Source organism: Cimex lectularius, unplaced genomic scaffold (genome assembly GCF_000648675.2).
Source record: "Cimex lectularius strain Harlan isolate CLEC.00 unplaced genomic scaffold, Clec_2.1 scaffold251, whole genome shotgun sequence".
Lineage (NCBI taxonomy): Eukaryota > Metazoa > Arthropoda > Insecta > Hemiptera > Cimicidae > Cimex > Cimex lectularius.
In genome coordinates, this window is record NW_019394213.1 from 642,905 (window position 1) to 655,652 (window position 12,748).

General features: G+C 35.6%; 1 protein-coding gene across 6 annotated transcripts in view; it reads left to right on the forward strand.

Annotated features, from left to right (window-relative positions):
• LOC112128253 overlaps window positions 1-12,748 on the forward strand; it is a 259,399-nt gene that overhangs the window by 98,521 nt on the left and 148,130 nt on the right. For 5 of the 6 annotated variants that reach the window (XM_024230206.1, XM_024230205.1, XM_024230207.1 and 2 more), the window contains one exon: window positions 40-150. The exons of the other annotated variant lie outside the window; for it this stretch is intronic. In XM_024230206.1, coding sequence (XP_024085974.1) covers window positions 40-150 — 111 coding nt within the window. The remainder of the gene's footprint in view (window positions 1-39; window positions 151-12,748) is intronic. 6 annotated transcript variants of the gene reach the window in all.

Genomic DNA, 12,748 nt, shown 5'->3' on the forward strand with positions numbered 1-12,748 from the left:
GGTTGCCTTTTCGTCCTAAACGATTCCGTACTGTTTCAGGAGAAGCTAGAAGCCAGGATCACCGAACTGGAAGCCCAGCTGGAAGAAGAGAAAAAGACGACCCTCAAGGAACGGAGGAACACGGCAAGATTCCAAGCGCTCATTGAAGATGTGAGTTTTCCGTAATGTTTTAAAATTATTGAGAACAGTTGGCATTAATCAATCAAAACACTTACCTTTCACAAGCTCTTACGTGAGGTTTAAATTTTTTTACAGTGTGTATTATGAATCTTTTTAGTGTTCTAATATAAACTTATATCACTTCATACGATACCGTACTAAAAATAATCTGGAACGGGTCCAACGGAATCATGCTATGACTAGCTTAAAGAGAATCATCAATCGCAATCATAAAATCAAGCTCAGGAGACAGTCTGATAGTCTCTTGATTAGACCATAAATCTTCTTTCATTCATTCACCCCCTTTAAGTTTTTCGAATTAGTTGTCAACAGTCGAGATAAAGATGAGGTGAAACAGATTCAATATTCCCATTCGGAGGGTGTTAAAAGAAAGGAAACCACAGAGCACTTGTACTATGATTTACGACGACGATTGCAATCTTTATTTGCTTATGAGGTGGAGAAACTGGCTCGTATCCACTCGAGTTAAACGAGAAACATCTTTTTGAAATAAAGACCTTTTCGCCACTTGCAATAAACACTTGATTGTGATATCTCAAACGAAGAACCTATTTGAAGAACCTAATCTGCATGAAAACATTATTGAAAAATATCAAATATGATATTTTCAATAGTTAACAAAAAGTTCTCATTAGATAACCCCCTAACTATAAAAACTTTTTTGATTACAAGTTTTGATTATAATGTCTTTACAGACTGACACGGATTCCAGTGGGAATCATGCTAAGTTCAGCGATTTTATGCCGCTTCGAGGTCGTTTCACAATAGGCTTTGATTAGTCAGTGTTTCTAGTGTTCCTTTTCGGAAAAGTAGGCAGGTCTTTGTTTTACTAGAATCTCATCATAGAATTATTAAAAATAGATAGTCCAGTATATATATTTTAAAAAAATTGCGTGAGAGATAACAAGAAGCACCAACGCGTAGAGGGCAATTATCTCTGACTTTTTAGTTATTATTATTATTTTTTATTCATTTTATTTTACGAGGGTTCGCACAATAGAAGTTATATCAGCCCTCGGGGTGCAGGTGTTTTGGAAAAAAAGCACATTTGTAAGTATGTCGGGTTCGAATGCAGGGCCGCTGGATTCGAACCCGGGACCTTTACTTTAGAGTGATGAGCGCCGTGTCAACGCCTAAACCGTTGCGGCCACCGAGGCCCCAATTATTATTATTATTATTATACTGTATACACCAAGTAACGTGAATTCTATAATGTTAGGTATTTTTTAAAAAAATGCTTTCAGACCGAAAAAAATCGTGTAATAGAAAAGATAGGTCAAATAAATTAGTCGATTTAGTTCTGCTATCTTTTGGATTTAATTCATAATATTTTGAGCTACTTCAAGTCTTAAGAATAACTATAACTATAAAGGTAAAACTAAACTGGCATAATCTCTCTCGTTTTGTCTATCCCACCCTCAGGCATCTCGCCATATTCAGAAGTCTGCCATTTTATCGACAATGTCCTTTTTGTTCGTTCGGCACAATGTGGCTCATCCATTTTATTATTTTACCCGTCAATAAGACATAAAAATAGAATATACCACAACGAACTGACCTTTTCTTGCCTTGTTTGCTTGCATGTAGTGATGTTACAAAAGGGCACGATTAACAATAAAACACGAAGACCAAATATTAAAGTCATCGAAGTGACAAATTGATTGGCAGATTTTTTATAAGTTTTGTACATGGATTATGAATGGTTTTGCACACTGACAGAGACCCGGTGACTAAACATTTTTGATATATTTCCTGATGGAACAACTTGAGCATAATTCGAAGCATAATACGCATCTATTTATGGTATCGATTATAAAAAGGGCTTGTGATTACATTAAAAAAATCAAAACTGGCAGTCTGGTAGTTATTGAAAACGGAGTTGGGCAAGGGTACGCCCTATCAACCACACTTTTTAACTGACTGCGAAAATCTTCCGATACGGCTGGTTATTGAATCGAACCGGAAGAACGGACAAGTATCTTTCAAAATTCAGACAATGACCCATAACTGCTGGCTATTTAAAGGAAAGGCCCTCTGTATTGCAAGTAATGGGTTAAAGTATCAAGTCATTGGTTGCAGTTGGCCAAAGGACAACAATTATAAATGTTTCGATGTTTCTTTAAAAGGAGGTTTATGAGAATATGAATATTTTACTTGGTGCACCCTATGAAGAAGGAAATTAGGGGATACAGCATGATCAAGAAATAAATGTGTAGCTGGAATACGACGCTTTCTTACGTCGCCTACACTGGCAAGTTAGAATGAATGAGTAGAAAATCTCCAAGCAAGCACGGAAGGCAAAATTGAATAAAAGGTAACAGGGTAGACTCGGTAGACTGGTCATCAAGAAAATAAGTGTTTATTGTTTAAAAGAAGTCTTAGGAAAGAAAAACCTGGAATAGCATTGTAAAGGAGGCCTAAGGGAAAGAGATATAAAATATCAATGTACCCAGAAAAACCAAGGTGTTTCTGAAAACGATAAAAGAAGGAAACGGGTGAAAAAGACGGGGCTGGTCATCACAAGAAGTGTTCATTGTTTAAAAGAAGTCTTAGAACGGAAAAATCTGGAAAAGCGTTGTAAGGGAGGCCTTAGGGAATGTAGGTGTAAAGAGATATAAAATGTTGATAGACGTTCACTGAACAACCAAGGTGCTCAAACGCTTCTAAAAGACGATTAAAGGGCAAAAGAAGGGTGAACTATGAACTTGTCATCATAGATGGCATTAAGATAATGGTTGTACATTGTATTAGGAAATTGAAACCTGGAAAACCATGGCGAGTGAAGCCAATGAGCTAAGTCTGACCAGAGATAAAATGGTGTATGAAATGTAGCGCGATGGACACTACTGAAGGTGCCGAAACGCTTCTGAAAGATGATACCTTCGAGCTAGATACTGTTGGACGGCCATTCTACAGGTTCATCACCGCGACGTTTCATATCAGAAAAAATGCCTAATTGAGAACTGTACAGTTCTAATATTCCAATTAACCTGAGATATTTATAGAACAAAAAATTCTCCAACCACCAAGTTGTAGGATGAATTATGATGTTGGATTATCGTCTCGGGTATCTTCCGAATTCTAATCCAGGCGATTATAAACGTTGCTGTCATCTCGTCTTCCACTTGTTAACCATGGGGGTTTCGTAGGTTTCGGCCGTAAACCTCACGCGGCGAGCGTAGCTAATTTATTCCAAACGTGTTTTTTTATAATTAACGGTCCTTCGGGTTAAGGTGCACGTACCATTTTTTCCTACGTTTTTAATCGGGCCAATTTCCCAGGACGCCGGCGAAGACTCGAACGCTCGGGTTGGTGCAATTTTCTGCAACTGCCTCAATTATTGCGATAACGAATCCAACAAAGCGAAACCAGTACGCCGTTAAAAGAATAAAGAGAAGAACTGTATATTTTTACGAAATTTCCTGGCTGGGGCCATGGGAAATGTAAATATTCCCAGTTCCCTTTATTGATTGACAGAGATTGCAGGCTTATTATACTTTCATGAAAATCCATTTGACGTAAAAATTAAAAAACTTTGTTTTCCTATTTCGTTTATGGAATATTTTATTTTAATTATTGCTGAAAAAATTATACCAAATCGCTTTGCAGTGTTTGACCAATTGCCAATCATTTGATCCTCTTTAAAACAGCCATTCGTCATTTATAAACCAACATTCACATTACCCTACACGTCGTATTTCACCTGAATTTCCACACGATTTAAAATTGATAGTTTATTAAATTCGTTAGATTTCGTGGTCCGATTGACCAAATAACATTTTTCAATTAATTAATCTTTATGTAAGCTATTGGTTGAGATTTAAAAAAAAAGGGGAAAATTCAAAAGGTGGAGTTGAGATGGGAAGTTGGTGTCCGAGTGGATCGAAGTCACGATAGCTCAAGTGGTAGAGCAGCGGCGTATTTAGCCGAAGGACTGGAGTTCGAATCCCGCTCGTTACATTAACTTTTTTCTCAATCAAAACCTTAATTAACGATTAATTAATTGAAAAGAATTTATTTGGTCAATCGGACCACAAAACCTAATAGTTGTAATTGGAAAAAATATATGCGNGAGAAGCGGCGTATTTAGCCGAAGGTCGTGGGTTCGAATCCCGCTCGTGACACTGACTTTTTTATCTCAACCAATACCTTACATAAAGATTAATTAATTGAAATTGATGGTTTACTTAAACGACGTTTAGACATAATTTCATGATGAAGATGCACAATTGTGACAGATTTTGTAAAAAGAATATATAAACATATCCTCGCAAACGTGATTGAAATCTGAAACATGTTTTTACTTAATAGCGAGGCTAATTATAACATTTATCAATTAATTTAAGGAATTGGTTTCCTCTTTGAAACACGTTTTGATGTATTGTTATCGAAAAATATGATACTTTTATCACAACGTTAGCGATAAAAAATCAAATGTTTCAGGGAATTGTTTGTCACGTTTGTACTGTAATTAATAATTTATGCATTTTTAATGTCCCTAGCTCGCATACCGACCTAATGTTTCTTTTATGTTTTTTCAGCTGATTTAAACCAACATACAATTATGCGTACGTTTTTCTTCCCAGGAGAGGCGGAGTTTCATGCATATTTATGAAAAAGTATCTTTCGCCTGCACAACCGAGGGATTTCTCCTTTTCCCAGGATTAGCGGAAAGGATAAAATCCCCGACGGGAAATTAAAGAGGTGCGGTTTTTGAGCTTCCGCAGGATCGCTCCTCTTCCCGGTTATCACCCTCGTCAGCTGAAAATTCCGTTGGACACTGTTTCAGACAATTATTCACCCCTTGGCCTAATCCTAATTTATTCCGGGTACTGTTGGATTACGAGGGTAAAGTTTTACGATTCAAGCAGTTCGTTTTATATGCTGATCAGTTTTACCTGTCTCACGACTGGTAATTTAGACCTACAATTTAATAAAAAAACTGCGTTTTATTTTCATCTTCTATTGGCAAAATGTTGAACTGTCAGTAGGGTGAGGATAAAAAAGTAATTCTTGACTTGTTACTTACGTGGGGATAAGAAAGCGGGGAAGTTTTAGCCCAACTTACTTAATTGCTTCTTGGGTGATGTGCTTAGTTGTGATCTGGGGTCAGGAAATCGAATTTCCCTTTTCCCTCTCTCTCCTCGGGCAAAACATCAAAAGAAAGCAACATTGAGTCATAGGTCCTCTTGTAATCCCCCATCAGGCTTTTCCGAAGATTGTTTTCTTCTGGACGACGACTCGGGGGGGGGGGGCGTTATTAAATCAAAAATGACGCACCGTCCAGTCTGGGAAACCCTTTTCAACAGTTACGCCCCTCCATTCCTTTTGAATCTATATATATGCCGTAAATCACGGGGTGTTTTTCTTTAGTGTTTCCTTTTTGGGGTTTTGTACAGAAAATGGCAATGTTCCAAATTTGCAGATTTTTTCTCTCTGAAGACTTTCTACAAAGGAAGGGAATGTTTTACGACCATTCTGTGATTAGGTTACTTGGAGCGATTTCCAAATTTATCTCTATATTGTTACTTTTTCTTATGCCTATTACGTTTGTCCAAGTATTTTTCGAAAAAATGTCTCTATATATACCATATAATATTTAAAAAGTTTTGGCTGAATTGTGTGTGAGATAGAAGGACCTATACGATTTCAATAGTGCAGGAAGAGAAAAAGATAGTGACAGGATAAACCAACGTTTTAATAGAATTTTTCACTTCTTTCACTATTTTCTCAGTTTAAAGTTTAAGGAACCATATCAGATTATACATAGTTGGAAAGAGGAACGTTTTTTACAAAATAACAATTAAAATAATGTAATATTTGAAGTTACTTTAATCTGGAAGTTAGGTACTTATGTTTTTTGTTCGGATTAAAATCGTAAAAAATTTTCTGCGGGAATGTATCTTTTTATTACATAGCACTATACAGCTATTTAAGACCAATCTAATATAAAAAATCGCTAAAAAGGGTTTTTTTAATCAGCCGTGACTGGAGAAATGAGTAGCTTTCAAAAAATGTCCTTTGTTGACAGACCTGGAGGTAGAGGTAAGATTTGTTTATCCAAATGCCTGATATATTTCTGCAGATATTTGGGAAATAAAATTGCTACCATTGCTTGGACAGGAATGCGGCAGCTCTTCTCCCATATGGTCAGGACATAAAACATTCGGGTTACCGTTAAATTTAGTTGAAGACCGCGTCTCACTGAACTGGTCATGTTGAAACATGACAAAATGAAACAGGCACTCAAACAAACAGACATTTCATCTGGGATGAAGGGTCGATGATTCCCCAATCTGTATTAACCACTATCGATAGGATATTTACAGATGTTTTTAATGACGATCGCGTATTTGCTGGGAAAATTTCAATACTGGGTAGCGACTTTAGACAGGTTTTACCAAAAGGAAGCAAGATACAAATTTACGAAGCATACTTAAAAAATAATTGGTTATGCAATTGCTTTCAGCGGTTTAAATTGTCCAAGGACATGCGTGCGGTTCGAGATTCCATTGAATTCTCAGTTTGGCTAAGATATCGAAAATAATATCATAAAAAAATTGAAAATGATAAGTTATGCGATATTTTAGTTGAAGAATTTTATCCATCAGTTTGTAACACGAGTAGCCGAACTCCCTGTATACACGAGGAGGTACTTGCCCTTTATTAAACCGTTGCGATCCCCAGTCCGTCTAACATTTGCTATAAATAAGCATCAAGGGAATTTGGGAAAATAGGTTTGATTATAAATTCAAGAATTCAATAAATTATATGTAGCCCTGTCGAATTGTACGACAAAGATGGGCATTAAAATAGAATGCAAAATAAATGAAAAATGCATAGAAAATATTGTTTTCTATTAACCATTGCAATAGTATACGAGTTATTTTTTCTAGAGCGTGCAAAAATTGCACTTTTGTCTTATTTTAAAAAAATATGATAATTTAAAACTAGCGGGGGCACCGTTGGCCATTCCTCGGGCCACCCCACGGCAGCTAACGCCTGCTAGCTTTTTCGCTGGGGGATGTATGGATAAAAAAAATATATATAAGAAATGTAATATATTTTCATTATATAATATATACATTATTATATATACATAAAATGTTAGCCAATATCATTGGAACATGTCAAAATTACAAAATTTAAAATTTTGGTCATGATTGCACGTTCTACTGAGGTTACAAAAAAATACCTACAACTTGTCAAATCTCACAAAAACTTCTCCATCTAACATGCTTTACGTTGATTTTTTAACTCTACTAGAACGCTATTTAAAAACCTGGATATCAACGTAAAGCATATTAGATGAAGAAGTTTTTGTGAGATTTGACAAGTTGTAGGTATTTTTTTTGTAACCTCAGTAGAACGTGCAATCATGACCAAAATTTTAAATTTTGTAATTTTGACATGTTCCAACTGATATTGGCTAACATTTTATGTCATTCAGATTATTGCAAATAGAAGTATCTTACAGCAAATTTAGCGTTCTTTCAAATGTGTAATTGGACTTGTAGTCTCAATATTTTGGAAGTTTTAAGCGTTTTTATGTGGTAAGGTAGTGAAAAGTTGAAAAAACCTAAATTGACGAATATCTTCAAAATAGAGAACTTTCCAAAAATTTTCTCCTGAGCATTTTTTGCTCCAAACGAAGAATAGAATCGATTCCCTGAGTTTCGTCAGAAGGTACTGGGACGCCCTGTATATGTTATATTGGATAACATCGATGTTTTGGTTTGGTTTGGCTTCTTATTATTGTTTTGTATTATTGTATTTATTATCCTAAAAGCAAGATAATAGTTTTTATTTTCCAAGGAGGCTACAGAAAATAAACTTATGTACTAAAAAAAAGTAATAAACTTAAAGCCAAAACTAAAACACACCGAGAATTACGAATAAACACACTAGTATTAGCCGTCAAAAGGACAAGCAACAACTGAAACGTTAAAATGAAAAACAGAAAAAGTGAAAACCTCCCTTTTCTGTACTCCTTAGCCACTAATTCTTCGCAGGCTTTCTTCTGTTAATGTATTCTACGGCATAGAATATCGATGAAGACTATGATACATTTATCATGTCTATTAATTAATATAATTAAATAATTAATTAAATCTAATATAATTTTTTACAATTTTTCTAATTTATGATATATCATCGGATTATCGATGGTTCGGGCTAAAACATCGATGTTAGACAAACATCGACTACTCGATACCCATCCCTGCCCGGGGGTTAGCGAGCGAAGCTCCTAGTTACTAATTAACAAAGAAATCATTAACCATATCTTCTTTGGTATATTCATTTCCTTATTCTCAAAGCGTGAAATAATTGTATTTAAAAATTATTTCCGTAGAAAGCAACAATCATGAAACAAAGACGCGTGAAAGTCTGAATCAAGAAATAAGTAATATGTAATAGTATTCGATATTTTTATTGCCTTCTAACCGTAACGACCTCATATTCACAAGTCAATTATAATGTATTTAATTATGGGTAATTTTTCCAGTTTTGTACTAAAGAACACATTCATTGTTTTGTTGTTTCTTTGAGCAAGCTTCATTTGTATTTGTATAAGCTATATGTCAGAAGCGTTTCGCCCTTCGATGTCCAATGGTTGGTTTGTGCGTTATTGTGTCAGTGGTGTCCTTTCAGATGTATCAATTCCTACGCACCAGTCACACTACGAGATAAACATTTCCCTTCTTCAAATTTACAATATTGTTGTAATTCTCGCTCGATTCATTGGACATAAAAACATTGAGCTAGGTAGTGTCACATATATGATTGACTCCCCACCATAGGGACGTCGTGGTAGGAGATGTAGGAAAAAGGGGGATAAGATTCAGGTGTATGCGACACGGCAAACAGGTCGGATCTCTCTGTAAATTGGAAAAGATACTTTTAAAAGGGAGCCGTAAGATCAAAAGAAAACATTATTATTCCAATCCATGTCCGAGTGGATCGAGGTCACTATAGCTCAAGTGGTAGAACAGCGGCGTATCTAGCCCAAGATCGTGGGTTCGAATCCCGCTCGTGACACTGACTTTTCTATCTCAACTAAAAACCTTAATTAATTGAAATTATTACTTCTGTTGACTTGGTGGTTGGTGATTTTACCGAACGAATGGTGACAGTAGGGTATAGGGATATGTATATATATTGTAAATAGATTTTAATAAGATGTAGATGTAGATGTAATTTTTCCAGGGTATGGTACACTGCGCTCTTTAAGAGCTATTGTATCCCCCGTTCTCTGCCTAAAGCACATCGGTGAGTCCTATTTAATCAAGAAACTTGATTAGTAGGCCCGGTTTCAGTGGTTGAAGCTCTTCTATGGTCACATTATACATCCCAAAACATTTCCTTCTGCGGACTAATGTAGCTCTGCAGTTTGTTATTAAATGGTGTCTCTTCTGCCTCCATGCAGAATCTACATGTGCCATCTTGGATTGTTCCAATTTTCTTTAAGTGTCCGTTTAGTCTGCAGTGTCCTGTTAGGAATCCTGTTAGGATTCGCAGTCTGTTCCTGCTTCCTTTGACATATTCTGTGATTTCTTTCTTACCAAAATTGGTTAGAAGATTCTTGGATTGCCTATGCTCAATGAGTGAATTCCATTGTTCTTTCATTTTCTTTTTGCCCTTCTGTCTGAGATGTTCGTTAATAGTGTGGATTTCTATGCCACAGAAGGGTTCAGGTCCTATCAGCGGTGTGGCAGCCCCTTTCCTTGCAAGGGTGTCCGCTTTCTCGTTGCCTTCTACTTCCATGTGTCCTGGGACCCAGCAGAGGCTGACTAGATTTTAATAAACTCTTATAGCAAAAGAGTTTTTGTCTTCTCCTTTGGGAACCTTCCCCTTTTACCTTTTCTTTCCCTTTTTGTGAGGAGGAGCACTTCTTACCCAGCACTCTGCCTTATAACCCCTATATATGGTGTGCCCCCTCAAAGTAGAAACAAAAATCAGAAGAAGGTTAAGAAGGTAGAAACAGAAGCTTGAAATCCAACTAAAGGAAAAATATATTATGAATATCAATATAAATTGATATTTTATGACGTTTTCTGATAGTAACGTTCAATTCGTAATAAATTCAGTTCTCATGTATATATTCGATCTTCAATATTCAGTGATTGGTCGTTGTGTTATTCTGTCAGATGCGTCCTTTCAAAAGTTTCACTTTCTGCGCAAGTGGCACTCAACGAGATCTTACAGAAATTCATGATTGACATTCTCATGGACCAATAATTGAATTTAAAAACAGTTTTATTAGGATGAAAAAATCTTGGCAACAAAAGCGTGAAAGTTTAGATGAAGGAAAAGAAAGAATATTGTGAATATCACTTAATCAGCAATTCAATTCTCGTGTATGCTCGCATGTCATTCCCATCAATATTCAATGGTTGGCCAGTGAGTTATTCTGTCAGCCTTGTCCTTGTGGTAGACTTGTCAATATAGTTCTTATTGCTTTATTATCAATGGCAACATATCCGGTAATTATGTTTCGTATCACATCATTATCACACAGAAGTTTTCTTTTGTCTTTGGATTTGTATTTTTAACCAAACTCATTTTCAAACTAACAAAATCTATTTGTACCTTATCTACATACTTGTGATGACTTTACAGTGGGGATCAAAGTTTGGCTGTACTTTGTTATCGCGGAATTTAGCAAAAGTTTTTGCTCATTTTCTGTCCAGTCACAAGCCCGTCACAGAATTTTCAACAGAAAGCAGAAGCACATATGAGCTATAACCCGGATAAAAATACTATTTTGTTAAAAACTAATTGGCAATGAACTGTCTTGTCAATTTATTTTAGCTAACTAGGGGCGTGGGATTACAGATGTTAAAAAATGTTAAAGCATTTTTTGGAGCTACTAGGTCGAAAAATAACAGACACGTGTTTGAGCCAATTATCCTTAGAAGCCAAGCTTTTAAAAGTAATTTAGCTTTTTTTAAATATCGATTTATGTCTGCGTTGTGCATGTACTATATCAACGTTATGTATTATTCGATTTTTTAACACTTGTTTTGTAATGTATGATAAGAAAATAATTTGCAGTTTTAAATGAGATTGTATGTATAAAAACATAGAAAAACGAAGTATGTGGAAAAACAATTTAGATTCGTTTTAAGCACCCATCAAAGCCCTTAGATACGAATTTTATTTTATTATTAGTTTTATCTTTGATATCTGGTATTCGACTAGAAATTCTTCTATTTTCTGGATTTTATCCTATGCCCACGGTGTTACAACCGTTGGGAAGCTTACGGTTTTTACTTTTTGGTTATTTCAACACTATTTATACTTAAATTCCCTAATTTCGTGGTCCGCTTGACCAATTAATATATTACAATTAATTAAGGTTTTTAGTTGTGATAAAAAAGTCAATGGCACGAGCGGGATTCGAACCCACGATCTTCGGCATGATACGCCGCAGCTCTACCACTTGAGCTATCGTGACCTCGATCCACTCGGACACCAACTTCCCATCTCAACCGCACCTTATGAATTTTCCCGCCTTTTTGCCATTTTTCAAATGTCGTGTAATCGGGTTGGATTCTCGACGACAAATCTCAACTAAAAAACTTAATTAATTGGAATATATTAATTGGTGAAGCGGACCACGAAATTAGTGAATTTAATGATTAAAAATGAAGTATACTTCACTAAAGCTCTCCCTGGCCATTTCATTTGTCGCCGAGAATCAAAATAGATTACACGACATTTGAAAAATGGCAAAAAGGAGGGAAAATTCAAAAGGTGGGTTAAGATGGGAAGTTGGTGTCCGAGTGGGTCGAGGTCACGATAGCTCAAGTGGTAGAGCAGCGGCGTATCAAGCCGAAGATCGTGGGTTCGAATCTCGCTCGTGCCATTGACTTTTTTATCTCAACTAAAAACCTTAATTAATTATAACTATTTATACTTATTCTTCTCTTCTTTCTTCTTGGTTGTTCCCTTGTTTTAAGATCTTTTTAGGTGTTTTTTCAGGAACTTACAACCATTTCAAAATATTCTTTTATTATATCGTAAAATGTTGAACGCTTCACACGGATGACACGCAAAATCGTGAAGCGTTCCACATTTTTTTCGATATAGTAAAATGATATTTTGAAATGATTGTAGGTTCCTGAAAAACACCTAAAAACTGTTTATATTTTATGGAATTATAAGTCGGTAAAATAAGTATGAAATCAACAAAAGCACCCCAAACGTTCTATTTTATATATCCGGTTCTAATTTATTTACGGAGGCCAGGTTTGGGCCATTACGAGTAAGTTATAGGGTTCTAAATCCTTGTGAAGTTTCCGGTAGATCGTTTGATCGAAGTCGTTTGAATGAAATCAAACATTTATGCGATTTTCGAAAAAAAAAATTGAATTTTGTGACAAAAATTATTTTTTGATTTTTTCAAAAATTTGTATTCAGTGTTTTTGGGTACATTAAAAAACCTACTTTGCTACGACAAATAATTATGCTTGCATTGCTGAAGATACGAATCGCCTACACTATAATTATTATCCTGTTTTTTTAATGTGCACAAATAGTCAAAAAACAAATATTTAAACTAGTA